The 22,088-nt window shown below is 42.3% G+C and overlaps 1 protein-coding gene across 3 annotated transcripts in view; it reads left to right on the top strand.

Annotated features, from left to right (window-relative positions):
* The window catches only part of LOC110510244 (relaxin receptor 2), a 185,448-nt gene that overhangs the window by 33,388 nt on the left and 129,972 nt on the right, over positions 1-22,088 (top strand). For all 3 annotated transcript variants that reach the window (XM_090226478.1, XM_036967526.2, XM_036967527.2), the window contains exons 2-5: positions 5,521-5,670; positions 8,088-8,171; positions 8,280-8,385; positions 12,354-12,425. In XM_090226478.1, the coding sequence (XP_090082604.1) occupies positions 5,521-5,670; positions 8,088-8,171; positions 8,280-8,385; positions 12,354-12,425 (412 nt within the window). The remainder of the gene's footprint in view (positions 1-5,520; positions 5,671-8,087; positions 8,172-8,279; positions 8,386-12,353; positions 12,426-22,088) is intronic.

Genomic DNA, 22,088 nt, shown 5'->3' with positions numbered 1-22,088 from the left:
TAGCTTCTGCAGTAGGAGAGATAGAGAAAATGTCTGCTCCACTCTGTTGGCGCATGCAAAACGCTGCTGGCACCCAGCCATCCCAATGATGCAATGTGATCTTTCTCGCTCATTTTTCAGAATAAAAGCCTGAGACTATGTCTAAAGACTGTTCACACCATGTGGAAGCCACAGGGAAAGGAATCTGGTTGATATCCCTTTAAATGGAGGGAAGGCATGCAATGGAACAGAGCTTTCAGGAAAAACAGCACTTCCTGGTTGGATTTTCCTCAGGTTTTCGCCCGCAATATCAGTTCTGTTATACTCACAGACTATATTTTGACAATATTTATATTTTGACAGTTTTGGAAACTTTCGAGTGTTTTCTATCCTAATCTGACAATTATATGCATATTCTAGATTCTGGGCCTGAGAAATAGGCAGTTTCATTTGGGTACGTTTTTCATCCAAACATCAAAATACTGCCCCCTACACTCAACAAGTTAACTTGGGTGAAACGTTTCGGGAGGCCTTCCACAAGCTTCCCACAATAAGTTGGGTGAATTTTGGCCCATTCCCCTGACAAAGCTGGTGTAACTGAGTCAGGTTTGTAGGCCTCCTTGCTCGCACACACTTTTTCATTTCTGCCCATACATTTTCAATGGGATTGAGGCCAGGGCATTGTGATGGCCAGTCCAATACCTTGCCTTTGTTGTCCTTAAGCCTTTGGAAGTATGCTTGGGGTCATTGTCCATTTGGAAGACCCATTTGCAACCAAAGCTTTAACTTCCTGACTGATGTATTTAGATGCTGCATCAATATATCCACATCATTTTCAATTCCCTGTGATGCAATCGACTTTGTGAAGTTCACCAGTCCCTCCTGCAGCAAAGCACCCCCACAACATGATGCTGCCACCACTGTGCTTCACGGTTGGGATGGTGTTCTTCGACTTGCAAGCCTCCCCCTTTTTCCTCCAAACATAACGATGGTCATCATGGCATAACAGTTCTATTTTTGTTTGATCAGACCAGAGGACATTACTCCAATACTCTTTGTCCACGCGTTCAGTTGCAATCCGTAGTCTGACTTTTTTATGGCATTTTTTGGGGGTGCCACGGTTTCACTGTGGATCACACATTACTTATTCAGAGGCTTTCATCAATTGGTCTGAACCAGGCTGTTGTAGCTGGTTGGAATGTTATTTAACTTCTTGGTGACAGGGGGCAGTATTTTCACGTCCGGATGAAATGCATGCCCAAATTCAACTGCCTGCTACTCATCCCCAGAATATAAGATATGCATAGTATTAGTAGATTTGGAAAGAAAACACTCTGTAGTTTCTAAAACTGTTTAAATCATGTCTGTGAGTATAACAGAACTTATTTAGCAGGCGAAACCCAGAGGACAAACCATTCAGATTTTTTTTTGAGGTCACTCTCTTTTCAATGTGTTTTCATTGGGAATCCAGATTTCTAAGGGACCTTCTTGCAGTTCCTACCGCTTCCACTGCATGTCAACAGTCTTTAGAAATTGGTTGAGGTTTTTCCTTTGTGTAATGAAGAAGTACAGCCATCTTGAGTGTCTGAGTGTCAATCTTGACTGATTGTTGTCCTATGGACAGAGTCTCCCACCTCAGCTGTAGATCTCTGCAGTTCATCCAGAGTGATCATGGGCCTCTTGGCTGCATCTCTGATCAGTCTTCTCCTTGCATGAGCTGAAAGTTTAGAGGGATGGCCAGGTCTTGGTAGATTTGCAGTGGTCTGATACTCCTTCCATTTCAATATTATCGCTTGCACAGTGCTCCTTGGGATGTTTAAAGCTTGGGAAATCTTATTGTATCCAAATCCGGCTTTAAACTTCTTCACAACAGTATATCGGACCTGCCTGGTGTGTTCCTTGTTCTTCATGATGCTCTCTGCGATTTTAACGGACCTCTGAGACTATCACAGTGCAGGTGCATTTATACGGAGACTTGATTACACACAGGTGGATTGTATTTATCATCATTAGTCATTTAGGTCAACATTGGATCATTCAGAGATCCTCACTGAACTTCTGGAGAGAGTTTGCTGCGCTGAAAGTAAAGGGGCTGAATAATTTTGCACGCCCAATTTTTCAGTTTTTGATTTGTTCAAAAAGTTTGAAATATCCAATAAATGTCGTTCCACTTCATGATTGTGTCCCACTTGTTGTTGATTCTTCACAAAAAAATACAGTTTTATATCTTTATGTTTGAAGCCTGAAATGTGGCAAAAGGTTGCAAAGTTCAAGGGGGCAGAATACTTTCGCAAGGCACTGTATATGTAGCTCTGAGTCTGTACTTTTATCCAATGTAAAAAAAAACTTTTACATTTGAGAGAGAGAGAGAGAGAGCGAGAGAAAGAGAGAGCGTGAGAGAGAGAGAGACATTTCTAAAGGACGTGATCACAGGCTGAGCAACAAGAGCTTATGATTCAGATTCCTATGTTTGTCCACGTCTCTCCAACCGTCAAATTTCGAAGTTGCTCCAAAGGTCAAATTTCGAGGTGTTTTGGACACCCTGGGTTGCTCTGTTGCTGTCACTGTTGTCTTGCGGGTGGATTAGGCATTCATTCCGAATGGTTACATTTTAACAGTTACGTTTTTGGTTAGGGTTAAAACATTACGTTTAGGCATTGATTCCAAATGGTTAAATTAAGGGTCAAGGTTTGTGATAGGTACTCGTTTTTTTGTTTTATTTATTTGCTATCATCGAAATTGAACAAGCAACACCCGGAGCCGGAGTTTACGATTTACGTCCATCCACCTCCCCCATCCACAACGCCCTAGCAAAACCTATGCTTACTTGATCGTAATAGCGCTAACGGTTGCTCCTAGTGTCCGGTTTTGAAAGGATGTCCTGACATCCTGGGTACCTGGACAGATGTGGGATTTCGAGGTGGATCTAGAGCGACCTGGCTGGGATGAGCGTGCAGTTGAATACCTTTATCAGAATAATAAAGCTATGACGCCCTAGATGAGAAAGACGTTTGACCTTAAGAAAGCCTCTTTGTGCCTATTGCAATTAAAATTGTCCAGAGTACTAACATGAGGAAATGATTTCGCTAAACCATCATAATACGCTATAATCACCCACACAGATTATCTCAATTGCACCCATCATTCCCTCCCTTCCCTCCCACCCTCCCTCTTTAGTCAGTAGAGTGGCAGGATCACACTGTTCTGTTGACGGGGGTTATGAGGAGGGAGAGGTGTGTGTGTGTGTGTGTGTGTGTGTGTGTCTGTGTGTGTGTCATACAGCCAAAATCTCCTCATCTTAACCAATCCTGCCAGAACAGGACTCCCCTCAGTTTTGGACGGTTATGTTCAGGAACCCATTTACCAGGATTCTGTAACTCTCATGGCATGAATAATTATTTTCACTTTTTTGCAATGTAAAAATTTGAATAAAAGCAATCAGAGTTAATTCAAGTAGACTCCTGTGTAATTCTCCTGACTGCCCCTTAAAATACGTAATGTGAAAAGTGCCTGATATTCTATGAATGAATACATGTTATGCTGGCCTGGGTTCGTGGTTTGGGCAACATTGTAGCCTATATAGACCAACGCGTGGCCATTGCTGTGGTGAGAGAGAGAAGCGTGCCTGTACCTTTCACAGAACTGGAATGGGATTCGCTGTCTGTTCAGAAATAAATGAAATCATTCAGAATGCTACGGCAGGAGTATGACTATAATGTAGCCACAGACGATCGATCGATAGTTTCTCGATATTTCAAAATCAATCGCGGGAAAATAAAGGTTGTAAAAAAAAATGGATCCTGCTGAAAAGACAATACTAATCTGGATACCAAGTAATCAACTTTCAAAATATAACTAAAATATATACTAGTTTGGCACGAGCGTATCGAGCCATTGCAGGTGAGAGAACTGAGCATCAATGGGGCAATCAGTGAAACTGAACATCTTTTTTTTAGGACTATAACTTCCTCCTCATATTGTACAATATGTGTGTCTCCACACACCTAGGCCTGGACTATTGATGGATTCAAGACAAGGTCGTGTTTATTGATCTCAGATTCTCCGTTTGTCCGTGTCAAAGTAGCCCTAGCCTGTCACTTCGATCATTTTTGAGGTATTAAAAAATATTCTTCTAAAATCTCCAATCATCTACATTTATGTAGAATTGCATGAAATACGTTTATATAAGACACTTTTTTTCCAAACCCATGACAACAGAAAATGTTCCCCCATTTGTGAAACTTCTGCAAGTGCCTCTACTCTACTGCTCTATGCCAGTGCGCAAAACTATGATAAAGCTTGGTCCTCAACGCCAGTTTCCTCTGGGCCAGTTTCCTCTGGGCCAGTTTCCTCTGGGCCAGTTTCCTCTGGGCCAGTTTCCTCTGGTCCAGTTTCCTCTGGGCCAGTTTCCTCTGGGCCAGTTTCCTCTGGGCCAGTTTCCCTTTATTATAAAGTTGATTTATTTTCATGCGTTCCGGTACCTCAGAGCCCCCCACTTCTCTTTTACCCCAGAGCCCCCCACTTCTCTTGTACCCCAAAGCCCCCCACTTCTCCGGTACCTCAGAACCCCCCACTTCTCCGGTACCTCAGAGCCCCCCACTTCTCTTGTACCCCAGAGCCACCCACTTCTCTTGTACCCCAGAGCCCCCCACTTCTCCGGTACCTCAGAACCCCCCACTTCTCCGGTACCTCAGAACCCCCCACTTCTCCGGTACCTCAGAGCCCCCCACTTCTCTTGTACCCCAGAGCCCCCCACTTCTCCGGTACCTCAGAACCCCCCACTTCTCCGGTACCTCAGAGCCCCCCAATTATCTTGTACCCGAGAGCACCCCACTTCTCTTGTACCCCAGAGCCCCCCACTTCTCCGGTACCTCAGAACCCCCCACTTCTCCGGTACCTCAAAGCCCCCCACTTCTCTTGTACCTCAGAGCCCCCCACTTCTCCGGTACCACAGAGCCCCCCCACTTCTCCGGTACCACATAGCCTCCACTTCTCCGGTACCTCAGAACCCCCCACTTCTCCGGTACCACAGAGCCCCCCCCACTTCTCCGGTACCACAGAGCCCCCCCACTTCTCCGGTACCTCAGAACCCCCCCACTTCTCCGGTACCACAGAGCTCCCCACTTCTCCGGCTCAATTTTTGTTCTGGCACCTCCCGATTTACAAATTAAGCCTTGGTCTTAACAAGGCTGTCATGAAGCCAGAGCCCGGTTGAGAGCGGGGAGGTTGGGAGCTGAGAGTACAAAGCCACTAGAGGTTTTCATTATTATGATTATTATTTGATTACACCTTCAGCTGTTTTTTGTAATAGGTAATTTATAGCACTGCTGTTGAATGGGAATGGACAAAGGGACTATGCATACAGTAGGCTGTAATAAGGAGTTAGTGGTTAGTGCGTCAGCAGTAGTTTGTTGGAGTGAAAGTAGCTCTCTTTCTTTCTTTGTTTTTGTCTATTCATTTCTTTAAATGTGCTAAAAATGTCACTCTCTATCTCCTCTCTCTCCCCCTCCTTCCCCTCGTCTTCCTATCTCCTCCCTCCAGCTGCAGCAATGGTGTCCAGCAGGGTGTCAGTAGAGAGCAGTTGTCCTCTGGGCCAGTTTCCCTGTGGTAATGTGACAGTGTGTCTACACCAGGCTCTACAGTGTAATGGACATAGAGACTGTCCCAATGGAGCCGACGAGGACAACTGTGGTGAGAGAGTATTGTATGACAACTGCCTTCCTGAGACCCAGAAATCACCCCAGATCCAGAAATGCATTGCCTCTGTCACATGTTACATTGCTTTCAGAAAGTATTCATATCCCTTGACTTATTCCAAATGTTGCTGTGTTACAGCCTGAATTCAACATGGATTAAATGTATTTCTTTTCTCACCCATCTACAAACAATACCCCATAATGACATCACAATACCCCATAATGACATCACAATACCCCATAATGACATCACAATACCCCATAATGACATCACAATACCCCATAATGACATCACAATACCCCATAATGACATCACAATACCCCATAATGACATCACAATACCCCATAATGACATCACAATACCCCATAATGACATCACAATACCCCATAATGACATCACAATACCCCATAATGACATCACAATACCCCATAATGACATCACAATACCCCATAATGACATCATAATACCCCATAATGACATCACAATACCCCATAATGACATCACAATACCCCATAATGACATCACAATACCCCATAATGACATCATAATACCCCATAATGAAATATTTATGATTTGCTTTTGTTGTTGTTGTGAAAATGAATTGAAAAAGAAGTACAGAAGTATCTAATTTACATAAGTATTCTCACCCCTGAGTCAATACTTTGTAGAAGCACCTTTGGCAGCGATTACAGCTGGACTGTAAAAATATAAAGGCTCAGAACACCATGATTGTGTTGTGAAACCAGGACAAGTAATGCACCTAAGCTGAGATCTGGTGTTTGGAGGGTGTTTGAATGGAAACCCAATGTGTTCTAATACACAGAAAGTTTTTTTAAGAGAATATAAGTACTCTGAAACACCCAAAATGGTTAATTCAATCTAAATAAGTGTTGTGAAAAAAAAAAAAAAAAAACGTTTTGGAGGGTATCAGTGCATGTATAAAACAGCATCAAAACACTAAAATAATGATTTGGCATACTGTCACTCATTGAGCTGATGTCACTGAGCACAACGGTAGACATGTGTGTAGTAAGATGTTACAAGAACCAGTCACATTGAAACTACAAGAGGACATGCTTGCTTCAAGCACAAATTCAAAGGATAGCTCTATTATTGCCGCCTCTAATAACCCTCATTTCAGCAGTGGTGTAAAGCACTTAAGTAAAAATACTTGAACTTACTACTTATTAAGTCGTTTTTTGTGGAAATTTGTACTTTAATTTACTATTGATATTTTTCACAACTTTTACTTTTACTCCACTACATTCCTAAAGAAAATTATGTACTTTTTACTTGATACATTTTCCTTGACACCCAAAAGTACTCGTTACGTTTAGAATGCTTAGCAGGACAGGAAAATTGTCTAATTCACGCACTTATCAAGAGAACATCCCCGGGTCATCCCTACTGCCTCTGATCTGGCAGACTCACTAAACACAAATGTAAATTATGTCTGAGTGTTGAACTGTGCACCTGGCTATCGGTAAATTTAAAAAAACATGTCATCTGAGGGACACCTAGTCTCTTGTACAATTGAATGCATCTTCCACATTTAACCCAGCCCCTCCGAATCAAAGAGGAAGAACAGTGGATTAACTGCCTTGCTCAGGGACAGAACAACAGAATGTAACCTTGCCGGCTAGGGGATTTGATCCAGCAACCTTTCGGTTACTGGCTCAACACTATAACAATTAGGTTACCTACCTGCCTGCCGCCTGGTTTGCTTAATGTAAGGAATATTACATTATTTATACTTTTACTATTGATACTTAAGTACATTTAAACTAAATACTTTTAGACTTTTACTCAAGTAGTATTTTACTGGGTGACTTTCACTTTTACTTGAGTCGTTTTCTTGTAAGGTATCTTTACTTTTACTCAAGTATGACAATTGAGTTGAAATGATTTGTGAATCACACAGACTGGACAATTCAACCGCAGCTCAAATATTGTATATGGGACAATAAAACAAAGTTTTGTTCTGCATGGATTATCAGCACTGTCCACTCAGAGACAAAAGGACAAATATTATGAGGCCTATTTTCCATTTGTTGAACCAATTGAAAAAAAATTCAGATGCAATTGTACTGATAAACAGACCACCTTTCAACCATGAAGACTAAAACATGAGCATTTAAAGCCATAGATTTGTGGAGGGCGTCCTATCAGATTTGCAAGATGTAGAAACATTTAAAAAGCATCCAATATTTTCTAAATATGATAATGCACTCCAGATTATTTTATATATTCTATTTTATAGAATATTTTATATTCTGAAGAATTTGAGATTGTGAATCCATTAGGAGAGCACAGGAAGAAACACAAAATCCTCGCCTTTCAGTGTTAATGTGCTAGCTAGGTGTTATATGGTGTAATAGTACTATACATAAGTGATGTTTTTGTGTCTGTAGGAGACAACAGTGGATGGGCGGACATCTTTGATCGAACCATCAGGAAGGTCGAACCACAGGTCCTACCGTTACCAGAAGACTGCTGTAAGTGTGTGGGTGTGTTTGTGTTTGTGTGTGTGTGTGTGTTGGTGTAGATCTGCAGTATTATTGTATCTGTGTGTAGTTGTGTATTACTTGTGTGTTGTTGTGTAGTCTTGCAGCAGTACCCACAGCGTTGTGACTGTATCAAGACAGAGCTGGAGTGTGTGGAAGTCAACCTACATGACGTTCCTCAAGTCTCCATCAATGTCACCTGGCTGTAAGTACCTCTCTCCGTGTGTGTCTGTCTGTCTGTGTGTGTGTGTGTGTGTGTGTGTGTGTGTCATGTGCCGTGTGCTTGTGCTTATATGTGGGTCTGTGTTAGCGAGGTTTCATTACAGTCCCAGAGTAGAAATGTGGTTGGTTTGGTGCTGACAACACAAGCACACACACACACACACACACACACACACACACACACACACACACACACACACACACACACACACACACACACACACACACAGAGGCAGTGAATCAGTCAGGTAAATTCAGAGAATTCACTTGACTAGATTCCCCTCTTCAGATGAGCTGATGGTGTAACAGCAGTAGTTTATTTCCTGTGAAATTACAAGTGGTGACAGACACTAAAGTCTCAGACATTCCCAGACCGTCACTCCGTGTGTGTGTGTGTGTAACGTAACATAAAACAAATACACACATGAAAATACAGTGCAAATTATATATATATAAAAAAAAAAAAAAAGAAATAATACCTTATTTACGTAAGTATTCAGACGCTTTGCTATGAGACTAAAAATTGAGCTCAGGTGGGATCCTGTTTCCATTAATCATCCTTGAGATGTTTCTACAACTTAATTGGTGTAACACCTGCTTCCGCTCTCCCTCTCTGGCGCTCGAGGGCAGCTAGGCTGCACGCCTGTCACCATCATTACGCGCAGCAGAGCTCATTGGACTCACCTGGACTCCTCCCCTTTGTTGATTGGCCCGTCTATAACTGTTTGTTCCCTGCATTAATATTATGTGTTCATGTTCAGATGCTATCCTGTTCCATGTCTGTTGCTAATTAAACTTTCACTCCCTGTACTTCCCGTCTACCAACGTCAATTCTTACAGAATGCTCACACCACTATACGAAGCATCAGGGAGGTTTTTGTTTTTTGTATTTTGGTTGGTGACGTCAGGTCTGAATGCCTTCACTGATGGAAGCGGGGGTGCCTCAGCTAGCTCGTTGGGTTTCCACGACTTAGCGCGTCAGGCTTGCCCAGGTGGGACGCCGGGTGGCGCCCCTAGAGGGTACTGTCACGCCTGCTCCCGCTCTCCCTCTCTGGCGCTCGAGGGCGCCAGGTTGCATCTCATTACGCACACCTGTCACCATCATTACGTGCAGCAGCACTCATTGGACTCACCTGGACTCCTTCCCTTTGTTGATTGCCACGTCTACAAATGTCTATTCCCCCGTTTGTTCCCTGTATCTGCATTAATGTTATGTGTTCATGTCCAGATGCTGTCCTGTCCTGTTCCATGTCTGTTCCTAATTAAATGTTCACTACTTGTACTTGCTTCCCGTCTACCAGCATCGATCCTTACAGATTGCAGCCCACCTGTGGTAAATTCAATTGATTGGACATGATGTGGAAAGGTAAAACATTTGTCTCTATAAGGTCCCATAGTTGACAGTGCATGCAAAAACCAAGCCATGAGGTCGAAGGAATTGTCCGTAGAGCTCCGAGACATGATTTTGTAGAGGCACAGATCTGGGGAAGGGTACCAAAAAATGTCTGCAGCATTGAAGGTCCCCAAGAACACAATGGTCTCCATCATTCTTAAATGGAAGAAGTTTGGAATCACCAAGACTCTTCCTAGAGCTGGCCACCTGGCCAAACTGAGCAATCGGGGGAGAAGGGCCTTGTTCAAGGAGGTGACCAAGAACCCGATGGTCACTCTGACAGAACTCCAGAGGTCCTCTGTGGAGGTGGGAGATACCTTCCAGAAGGATAACCATCTTTGCAGCTTTCCATCAATCAGGCCTTTATGGTAGAGTGGCCAGACAGAAGCCACTAATCAGTAAAAGGCACATGACAGCCCGCTTGGAGTTTGCCAAAAGGCACCTAAAGGACTCTCAGACCTTGAGAAACAAGATTCTCTGGTCTGATGAAACCAAGGTTGAACTCTTTAGCCTGATTGCCAAGCCTGACGTCTGCAGGAAACCTGGCACCATCCCTATGATGAAGCATGGTGTTGGCAGCAATATGCTGTGGGGATGTTTTTCAGTGGCAGGGACTGGGTGACTAGTCAGGATCGAGGGAAAGATGAGTGGAGCAAAGTACAGAGAGATCCTTGATGAAAACCTGCTCCAGAGCGCTCAGGATCTCAGACTGGGGCGAAGATTCACCTTCCAACAGAACAACGACCATAAGCACACAGACAGGACAACGCAGGAGTGGCTTCGGGACAAGTCTCCGAATGTCCTTGAGTGGCCCAGCCAGACTAGAACCTGATCCAACATCTCTGGAGAGACCTGAAAATAGCTGTGCAGAGACACTCTCCATCCAACCTGACAGAGCTTGAGACGATCTGCAAAGAAGAATGGGAGAAACTCCCCAAATACAGGTGTATGATGGTCAGAACTGGTACCAGAGCCACGTAAGGTCCCTAAGTAGGTGACTACATCTAATTAAACTAATACAATTTCTCAGCTCCCTCCCCTTTGTTTTGGGGGTCTGGGAAACTTTTATGTAGAATGACTGAAAAGCTCAGTTCTGGTGACTTTTAAGGACATTCTACTCCAAAATAACATTATGCTGACACCTTCTAAAATATAATTTCCACCTCCAGAAATTAGCCCAATAATATATTGGTAAAATTATTAATTACAATTATTTCATAGCCTATGCATGGTCCATATTATCAGGTATGCTATTACTGTTGCAATAAGCGTTATCACCTGTAGCCCAACTGATGCAGCATTGTGTCTATAAATAAATAGGCTGAAGCCTGGGGTTGCCTATCTGCATTTATCCTATTGGGCTAATCATTAGCCAGGTCACAAATGAACTTTTAACTATACTGTACGAAAATATAAACACAACATGTAAAGTGTTGGTCCCACGTTTCACGAACTGAAATAAAATATCCCAGAAATGTTCCATAAACACAAAAGGCTGAAGACAATAAAAGGCCACTCTAAAATGTGCAGTTTTGTCTCACAACACAATGCCACAGATGTCTCAAGTTTTGAGGGGGCTTGCAATTGGCATGCTGACTGCAGGAATGTCCACCAGAGCTGTTGCCAGAGAATTGAATATTGATTTATCTACCATAAGGTGCCTCCAACGTAGGCGTAGAGAATTTGGCAGTACGTCCATCCAAATGTGAACTGTACTAGCGTCTTCAAAGTGCGCCTTGGCAGCAAAAGTTTTGCATGTTTGATATTTTTTCGGTGTGTCGGCAATGATTTTGCCGTGGTGCAGCGCCACAGCTAAATGACTTTCAGCCGAAACAACTGCTGTGGATGCTACCATGATTACGGATAATCCTGAATGAATCGTGAATAATGACGAGTGAGAAAATGTTGAAAACGGTCAAAGATCATACCCCCAAGACATACTCCCCTACTATTTGTAATAGTGAGAGGTTAGTATGTCTTGGGGGAATGATTTTTGACCCTTTGCAACTTTCTCACTCATTATTCACGATTCAATCTGAATTATCTGTAATCATGGTAGCATCCACATTCATTTTGAAGTGTTTAGAAACATATTCTGTTCCTATTTACAATACAATTTATCCAAAATGACACAATACATAATTTACCATTAATTTCTATCGGGCACAAAGAAAATCTGAAACACAACCAAAACAAACAGCAAATGCATCCAACCAGTTTGTAGAGTGACAAGCTTAAGGTAATTGCGTGCTAGGAATATGGAACCAAATACTAAACTTTTGACTACTATATTTATATTTATAAGAATCTTTAGGCATGTCAATCATTTTGAGAAAAAAAACAAGAGCTCATCTGCTGTTCCAGCTCAGCTCTAATTATATAATATATCACATTCATCTCACAGAATAGAGGATCTCATCAAGGCTGATGGATTGGATTTTCAAGTAGCATTATGGATGTGTGTGTCTGTGTGTGCGTGCACGCATCCGTGCGTGCATGTGTGTGTGTGTGTGTGTACCCCGTGTAACCATAGTAACGGTGCAGTGTTCCTGTTGCAGGTCTCTGAAGAGTAACGAGATAAAGAGGCTGTCGGACAACGTCTTCTCCAAATACACACACCTGCAGAGACTGTGAGTACTATACCGTAATAAAATATACTAAACGCGGATACCTTGTCAGTTATACAACTGAATGTCTTCAACTGAAATGTGTCTTCTGCATCAGAGAGGTGAGGTCTTCTGGATCAGAGAAGTGCAGGGGGGGCTGGCTTAAATCAACATCCACCGCACCCAGGGAACAGTGGTTTAACTGCTTTACGGAGGACAACAGATTTTTACCTGGTCAGCTCTGGGATTTGATCCAGCAAACTTTTGGTTACTGGCCTAACGCTCTAACCGCTAGGCTACCTAACCATACCACATTATAGTAAACCATACCATACTATACTATATTATACTAAACCATACCACGCCATACTAAAACATAACAAACCATACCAAACCATACCATACTGTACTATACTATACTGTACTATGCCATACTAAACCATAACAAACCATACCATACTATACTAAACCATACTATACCATACCATACTATACAGTGCCTTGCAATGTCACGTCCTGACCTTAGTTCCTTTTTTATATCTCTATTTTAGTTTGGTCAGGGCGTGAGTTGGGGTGGGCATTCTATGTTTTGTTCTAGGTTTTGTATTTCTGGTTTTGGCCTGGTATGGTTCCCAATCAGAGGCAGCTGTCAATTGTTGTCTCTGATTGAGAACCATACTTAGGCAGCCTGTTTTCCCACTATGGGTTGTGGGGAGTTGTTTTCTGTCTCTGTGTCTGCACCAGACAGAACTGTTTCGTTTTCACTCGTTCTCTTGTTATTTTGTTTTGTGTTCAGTTTAAATAAATATTAATAACCTGTTATGGCTGCGATCCCCGTACAGGGACCAACATCAGGGGAAATTTCAAAGTGACAACTTCGTAACATTAAACATTCTTGAAAATGCAAGTGTCATACATCCTTCAAAAGATTAGAATCTTGGTAATCAAACTACGTTTTCCAATTTAAAATAGCTATTACAGAGTACAAATACCAGAGAAGAGCAATCAACAACATAAACATTTTCCGCCATGACAGTTTTTACACATTCACATCTGAAGGTAAAATTATGACTTACATTCTGATATCTTGCTCTGATTTCTCTTCCTGAGAGTCCCAGCGATCAAATGAAGTGCCGTTTCCATTTTTATAGCCTAAATCGAAACATTTTGTAAACCGTTCGTGCCGTGAATTCCATCTCTATCAATTTTTTACGGAGCATTCGACGTGATTCCCCCCTGTAAACAATCGTTTATCTAGTCATGGTTGGTTTCAGTGCTCTGGATGTTTGCAACACAGCCAAACCTCATTGTTTTTTTTTGCGGGGAGTATTGACCGAAGTGAGCTGATTTGAAGACAACGATAAATGACTACCTTACGCACCAATAATTTTAGTGAAGCTTCATTGATTGACTATATTTCTGTCCAATGACCACTGATCTTCTTGAAATCTAGCTGGGTAGATAGCCAATGAGCTGAGGTAAACGCCAGTATGTAATGGTTTTGGGTTGGACCACAATTCCTTGTTTGTAATCGCACGCGCAGGGAACTCCATTCTCGCCTTGACGATCAGAGGAGTTGCTGTAAGGCTTTTTACGCCCAGCTGTATTTCGGAAAGTTGTAGTTTCAACGATTTCATTGAAGATATCGAAGAGATCATGTAAAGCGAAGTCAAACTCTAAAGTGAAAGTGAAAAAGTGAAAGTGAGACAGATTTTTTGTTTGAGGAATCTTGGAGTGTTATGATTCAAACGAACTGAGGAGCTGTTCCTGCAAGGACAGGACGTACTTCTGGACGGGTAAGTGCTAATGCCGTTTTATGAAATATAAAAATATATTTATGTGTGGTTTGTTTGTGTGTGTGTGTGTTGGTTTGTGTGTGTGTGTGTGTGTGTGTGTGTGTGTGTATATATATATATATATATATATATATACAACAATGGCCGGAGTTGAATGGAACAGCACTTCACCTTAGTGACTGTTCCCTCTGCTCTATACAATACATATCTGTTTATTTTATGTGATAATAAAAGGCTCATACAATACAACTATTTTTTTAATGTTTTTTTTACAGTGATAGCGACTCCAACTGGGAGCCCCCGGTGCCAAGCTGCCCGCTCTACCTGTGCCCCCAGTGGTGTTCATATGCCGGTACTGTCACGTCCTGACCTTAGTTCCTTTTTTATATCTCTATTTTAGTTTGGTCAGGGCGTGAGTTGGGGTGGGCATTCTAGGTTTTGTATTTCTGCTTTTGGCCTGGTATGGTTCCCAATCAGAGGCAGCTGTCAATCGTTGTCTCTGATTGAGAACCATACTTAGGCAGCCTGTTTTCCCACTATGGGTTGTGGGGAGTTGTTTTCTGTCTCTGTGTCTGCACCAGACAGAACTGTTTCGTTTTCACTCGTTCTCTTGTTATTTTGTTTTGTGTTCAGTTAAAATAAATATTAACATGGACACGTACCACGCTGCATATTGGTCCGATCCTTCCTACTCCTCCTCAGAAGAGAAGGAAAACCGTTACATGCATAAGTATTCACCCCACTTAGCATTTTTCCTATTTTGTTGCATTACAACCTGTAATTTAAATAGATTTTTATTTGGATTTCATGTAATGGACATACACAAAATAGTCAAAATTGGTGAAGTGAAAAAAATAATAACGGAAAATTGGTGCGTGCATGTATTCACCCCCTTTGCTATGAAGCCCCTAAAAAAGATCTGGTGTAAGATCTTATCTAAATAAGACAAAGTCCACCTATGTGCAATCTAAATGTCACATGATCTGTCACATGATCTCAGTATATATACTTGGTGGTGCCCCTTGCTTAGTGGTGTTGCAGACTCTGGGGCCTTTCAGAACAGGTCAGGGACAAAGTTGTGGAGAAATACAGATCAGGGTTGGGTTATAAAAAAATATCTGAAACTTTGAACCATTAATTAAATCCATAATAAAAAAATGGAAAGAATATGGCAACACAACAAATCTGCCAAGAGAGGGCCGCATACCAAAACTCACCGACCAGGCAAGGAGGGCATTAATCAGAGACCAAAGATAACCCTGAAGTTGCTGCAAAGCTCCACAGCGGAGATTGGAGTATCTGTCCATAGGATCACTTTAAGACATACACCCCACAGAGCTGGGCTTTACGGAAGATTGGCCATAAAAAAAAAACATTTGGGGTTCGCCAAAAGGCATGTGGGAGATGCCCCAAACATATGAAAGAAGGTACTGTGGTTAGATGAGACAAAAATGTTGCTTTTTGGCCATCAAAGAAAATGCTATGTCTGGTGCAAACCCATCACCCCGAGAACACCATCCCCACAGTGAAGCATGGATGTTTTTCATCGGCAGGGACTGGGAAACTGGCAGGGACTGGGAAACTGGTCCCTCATACTATCATGGTCACCTAATCACCCTCAGCTTACAATTGGCTCATTCATCCCCCTCCTCTCCCCTGTAACTATTCCCCAGGTTGTTGCTGTAAATGAGAATGTGTTCTCAGTCAACTTATCTGGTAAAACAATTAATACCTTACTATATAATACCATACTGTCTGACAATGTCTTCTCCACCTGCAGAGACTATGAATTATAAACAATATGAAGTTTGAATTGATTATTGTCAATATTATGCATTTGCATGAAAATGTATTTAGTTCATGTATCATAGTTGACCAGTTGTAATCCTGTCATATCTTGTTTGAAGTGTCGAACTGAGTTTGAACCGTGGTGATATGTACACCTGCAACACTATTATCCCACTGAGCTAAAGACTGGTTCACTAGGCATTACCTAACACCAGGAGCTAGTGTTCATGTCATTACTCAAGGCTTAGTGCACCAGGTAAATTGGCAAGAAATACAGTCACATGTACATCATTTCAGTCATTGAGCAGACACAGTGATCTAGAGTTGTGAGTGCATACATTTTTTCATACTGGTCCCCTGTAGGAATCAAACCCACAACCCTGGCGTTGGAAGCGCTACGCTCTACCCAAGTGAGCTACAAGGGACCACCTGGGGAACGATGTCTACATGTGAGAGGACTGAATGGTTGAATGAATAAGTGGGGAAAGCGTTACAATTACAGAACACGTGTTATTTGCATAAAACCCTAATGTGGAAATGTGTTTAGAAATGAGTTTGTGTCCCATTACTTTCACCGCAGCCGCAGCAGCTGAACACTTACCAGAGTTGTACAGTGACTGTGCAATTTGGGTAATCCATCACTTTATAATGCATTCAGCCTTTTAGCCTGCCTCCCAAATGGCAGCCTGTTCCCTATATAGTGCGCTACTTTAGACCAGAGCCCTATTCTCTACATAGTGCACTACTATAGTCCAGTGCCCTATTCCCTACATAGTGCACCCTATTCCTTACATAGTGCACACTATTCCCTACATAGTGCACCCTATTCCCTACATAGTGCACACTATTCCGTACATAGTGCACCCTATTCCCTACATAGTGCACTACTTTTGACCAGAGCTCTATGGGTCCTGGTAAAAAAAATAATGCGCTGTGTAGGGAACAGGGTGCCATTTGTGGTGTTGGGCAGGGACAGCTGATAATGAGGACCACAGGCACTGTATGCACAAGACTAAAAAACTCCCTGCTCTGCATAGGTTTTAGGATGATGTTAAGGCACTGCCAAGACAAGTGAAATCAGCTCATAAAGGTTTATCTCAGTTTGAGAAACCACAAAGGAGAGATAGTGATGATGCTCATTGATATTACTGCAAATGATGGGGAATAACTTTGATGAGGCATCGCCAGCTGTGAACCCAATTGTGCGCTTCAGTCAACCACGGTGAACGTAACTGTATATCAAATGTTGCATTGTTAAAAGGCTTGATATCATTTTTGCCTACTCTTAATTTTTCCATAATATGTTGGCATGAATACAGATGTAGGATCTTAATTTGATCACTCTTTTGTTGCTGTAAATTTTGAGTGAATTTTACTTTTTTTTAAAAGCTTCTAAAGTTTGTAATTTCCACTTTGAAATTTCAGATTTTATTTGCCCTAAAAAAAAAATCCATGAATTATAATCCAAATAATAATTCACATTTCCTGTTGCTGCAGGATTATTTTCCTGCTGGTCCGAAATATCTGTCGACTAGGCGTGACTCTTATGACTAAAGAGGCTTCATGTGTAGCTTCTATTTTTACCCATAAGAGGAGGAGTAAAACGTCTCTGTTCTCAGCACATATGAGGAGGAGTAAAACATCTCTGTTTTCAGCACATATGAGGAGGAGTAAAACATCTCTGTTTTCAGCACGTATGAGGAGGAGTAAAACATCTCTGTTTTCAGCACGTATGAGGAGGAGTAAAACGTCTCTGTTCTCAGCACGTATGAGGAGGAGTAAAACGTCTCTGTTCTCTGCACGTCTGAAGAGGAGTAACCTGAGCCCTAGGACCATGCAAAATAAATAAATTAAATACAGTTGGGAAGGAAGTAGTTGATAGGGCTAAATTATAGGTGGGCTATGTACAGGTGCAGTAATCTGTGAGCTGCTCTGACAGTTGGTGCTTAAAGCTAGTGAGGGAGATAAGTGTTTCCAGTTTCAGATATTTTTGTAGTTCGTTCCAGTCATTGGCAGCAGAGAACTGGAAAGAGAGGCGGCCAAAGAAAGAATTGGTTTTGGGGGTGACTAGAGAGATACATGATGACTCCTTGCTGTCCCTAGTCCACCTGGCCGTGCTGCTGCTCCAGTTTCAACTGTTCTGCCTTATTATTATTCGACCATGCTGGTCATTTATGAACATTTGAACATCTTGGCCATGTTCTGTTATAATCTCCACCTGGCACAGCCAGAAGAGGACTGGCCACCCCTCATAGCCTGGTTCCTCGCTAGGTTTCTTCCTAGGTTTTGGCCTTTCTAGGGAGTTTTTCCTAGCCACCGTGCTTCTACACCTGCATTGCTTGCTGTTTGGGGTTTTAGGCTGGGTTTCTGTACAGCATTTTGAGATATCAGCTGATGTACGAAGGGCTTTATAAATACATTTGATTTGATCTCTGTTCTGAGCACGTATGAGGAGGAGTAAAACGTCTCTGTTTTCAGCACGTATGAGGAGGAGTAAAACGTCTCTGTTCTCAGCACGTATGAGGAGGAGTAAAACATCTCTGTTCTCAGCACGTATGAGGAGGAGTAAAACATCTCTGTTCTCAGCACGTATGAGGAGGAGTAAAACATCTCTGTTCTCAGCACGTATGAGGAGGAGTAAAACGTCTCTGTTCTCAGCACGTATGAGGAGGAGTAAAACGTCTCTGTTCTCAGCACGTATGAGGAGGAGTAAAACGTCTCTGTTCTCAGCACGTATGAGGAGGAGTAAAACGTCTCTGTTCTCAGCACGTATGAGGAGGAGTAAAACATCTCTGTTCTCAGCACGTATGAGGAGGAGTAAAACGTCTCTGTTCTCAGCACGTATGAGGAGGAGTAAAACGTCTCTGTTCTCAGCACGTATGAGGAGGAGTAAAACATCTCTGTTCTCAGCACGTATGAGGAGGAGTAAAACATCTCTGTTCTCAGCACGTATGAGGAGGAGTAAAACGTCTCTGTTCTCAGCACGTATGAGGAGGAGTAAAACGACAAATTGTCTTCTCTGAGACAATTTGTGGATACGGGCCCGGATCTCCTTGCCACTTAGACCCAATCAGAGAGATGTGATTAGGCAGAGCTCTACACTTGCAAGTGTGCGCACACACACACACCCTACACACCACACACACACACCCTACACACCACACACACACACACCCTACACACCACACACACACACCCTACACACCACACACACACACCCTACACACCACACACACACACCCTACACACCACACACACACACCCTACACACCACACACACACACCCTACACACCACACACACACACCCTACACACCACACACACACACCCTACACACCACACACACACCCCCTACACACCACACACACACACCCTACACACCACACACACACACCCTACACACCACACACACACACCCTACACACCACACACACACACCCTACACACCACACACACACACACCCTACACACCACACACACACACCCTACACACCACACACACACACCCCACAGCACATACACACACATACAGCCCCCACACACACACCCTACACACCACACACACACACCCTACACACCACACACACACACCCTACACACCACACACACACACCCTACACACCACACACACACACCCTACACACCACACACACACACCCTACACACCACACACACACACCCTACACACCACACACACACACCCCACAGCACATACACACACATACAGCCCCCACACACACACCCCACACACACAAAGAGATGTGATTAGGCACACACTACACAGACACACACCACACACACACATATCACACACTCCACACATCACACACACCACACACCCCCACACACACTCCACACACACCATTCACAGACTACTCCTATTTTTTTTTATTTCACCTTTATTTAACCAGGTAGGCTAGTTGAGAACAAGTTCTCATTTACAACTGTGACCTGGCCAAGATAAAGCATAGCAGTGTGAACAGACAACAGAGTTACACATGGAGTAAACAATAAACAAGTCAATAACACAGTAGAAAAAAATAGTCTATATACATTGTGTGCAAAAGGCATGAGGAGGTAGGCAAATAATTACACTTTTGCAGATTAATACTGGAGTGATAAATTATCAGATGGTCATGTGCAGGTAGAGATACTGGTGTGCAAAAGAGCAGAAAAGTAAATAAATAAAAACAGTATGGGGATGAGGTAGGTAAATTGGGTGGGCTATTTACCGATGGACTATGTACAGCTGCATCGATCGGTTAGCTGCTCAGATAGCAGTCTCCAACTTCAGCTATTTTTGCAATTCGTTCCAGACAACTGGTGTTGGCTTTATGGATGATCAGTGAGATACACCTGCTACGGGTGGGTGTTGCCATCGTGACCAGTGAACTGAGATATGGCGGAGCTTTACCTAGCATGGACTTGTAGATGACCTGGAGCCAGTGGGACTGGCGACAAATATGTAGCGAGGGCCAGCCGACTAGAACATACAGGTCGCGGTTGTGCGTGGTATAAGGTGCTTTAGTAACAAAACGGATGGCACTGTGATAAACTGCATCCAGTTTGCTGAGTAGAGTGTTGGAAGCCATTTTGTAGATGACATCACTTTACACCACATTTAGAAAGTATTCATACACCATGACTTATTCCACATTTTGTTGTGTTACAGCCTGAATTCAAAATGCATTAAATACTTTTTTAAATCTCACCCATCCACAATACCCCATAATGACAATTTAAATTTTTTATTGTTTAAATTTTTTTTTAAATTGTATAATACAGAAATATCAAATTTACATAAGTGTTCACACCCCTGAGTCAATACTTTGTAGAATCACCTTTGACAGTGATTACAGGCGTGAGTCTTTTTTGTTAACTTCTTGCTCCTACTTGAGACGCAGATGTCTCAAGTAGACACCTGGAAATGCAAATGCGCTACGCTAAATGCTAAATGTACTCGTTAAAACTCAAACCTTTATCAAAATTCACATGCAGGGTATTGAATTAAAGCTACACTCGTTGTGAACCTAGCCAACAAGTCAGATTTTTAAAATGCTTTTCGGCGAAAGCATGAGAAGCTATTATCTGATAGCATGCAACACCCCAAAATGCCTGAATGCGATGTAAACAAAGATATAGCTTAGCCGGCGCTACACAAAACGCAGAAATAAAATATAAAACATTCATTACCTTTGACGAGCTTCTTTCTTGGCACTCCTATATGCCCCATAAACATCACTATTGGGTCTTTTTTTCATTTAAATCGGTCCATATATACCCAAAATAGCTTTCTATGGAAGCTGTGTCATTCAGAAAAAAACATTGTTTTGAAACGCTGCGTCATTTTTTTAAATTAAAAAAGTCGACGATAAACTTTCACAAAACACTTCGAAATACTTTTGTAATCCAACTTTAGGTATTAGTAAACGTTTATAATCTATCAAAATGATCACGGGGCGATGTGTATTCAATAGCTCCTCGTTTTCAAATCAATGGCGACCTGAAGGAGACCGGAAGAAACGGAATCCAGTTAGTTGGATTTACCAAGAAAAAACTCCCTTGAAAATGACGACAAACATGACAGTGTTACTAACAGGAGATTCACAACAAGTGTAGCTTTAATTGAGTACCCTGCATGTGTGTTTTAATGAAAGTTTGAGTTGTATCGAGTACTATTAGTTGTCACTCTGAAATTTCCGCTGATGTTGATCCCTGTACAGGGACAGCAGCCGTAAAAGGCTAATTGAAGACTGTAACTCAACCACTTCACTGTTTTCTGTCTTCTTGATAAGCAACTCCAGTGTAGATTTGTTTTAGGTTATTGTTCTGCTGAAAGGTGAATGAATGTCTGGTGGAAAGCAGACTGATCAGATTTCCCTCTAGGGTTTTCCCTGTGCTTAGCTCCATTCCGTTTATTTTTTATCCTGAAAAACTCTCCAGTCCTTAAAAACTTATTTGGGATCGGTGTCCCTTTCACGGGACGGTTGAACTAACGTAGGCTAATGTGATTAGCATGAGGTTGTAAGTAACAAGAACATTTCCCAGGACATAGACATCTCTGATATTGACAGAAATGTTAAATTCTTGTTAATCTAACTGC

This window comes from Oncorhynchus mykiss, chromosome 29, assembly GCF_057628025.1.
Source record: "Oncorhynchus mykiss isolate SJ-2025 chromosome 29, ASM5762802v1, whole genome shotgun sequence".
Lineage (NCBI taxonomy): Eukaryota > Metazoa > Chordata > Actinopteri > Salmoniformes > Salmonidae > Oncorhynchus > Oncorhynchus mykiss.
Note: the sequence above shows the minus strand (reverse complement) of the source record. Positions and strands in the feature narration are given on the sequence as shown.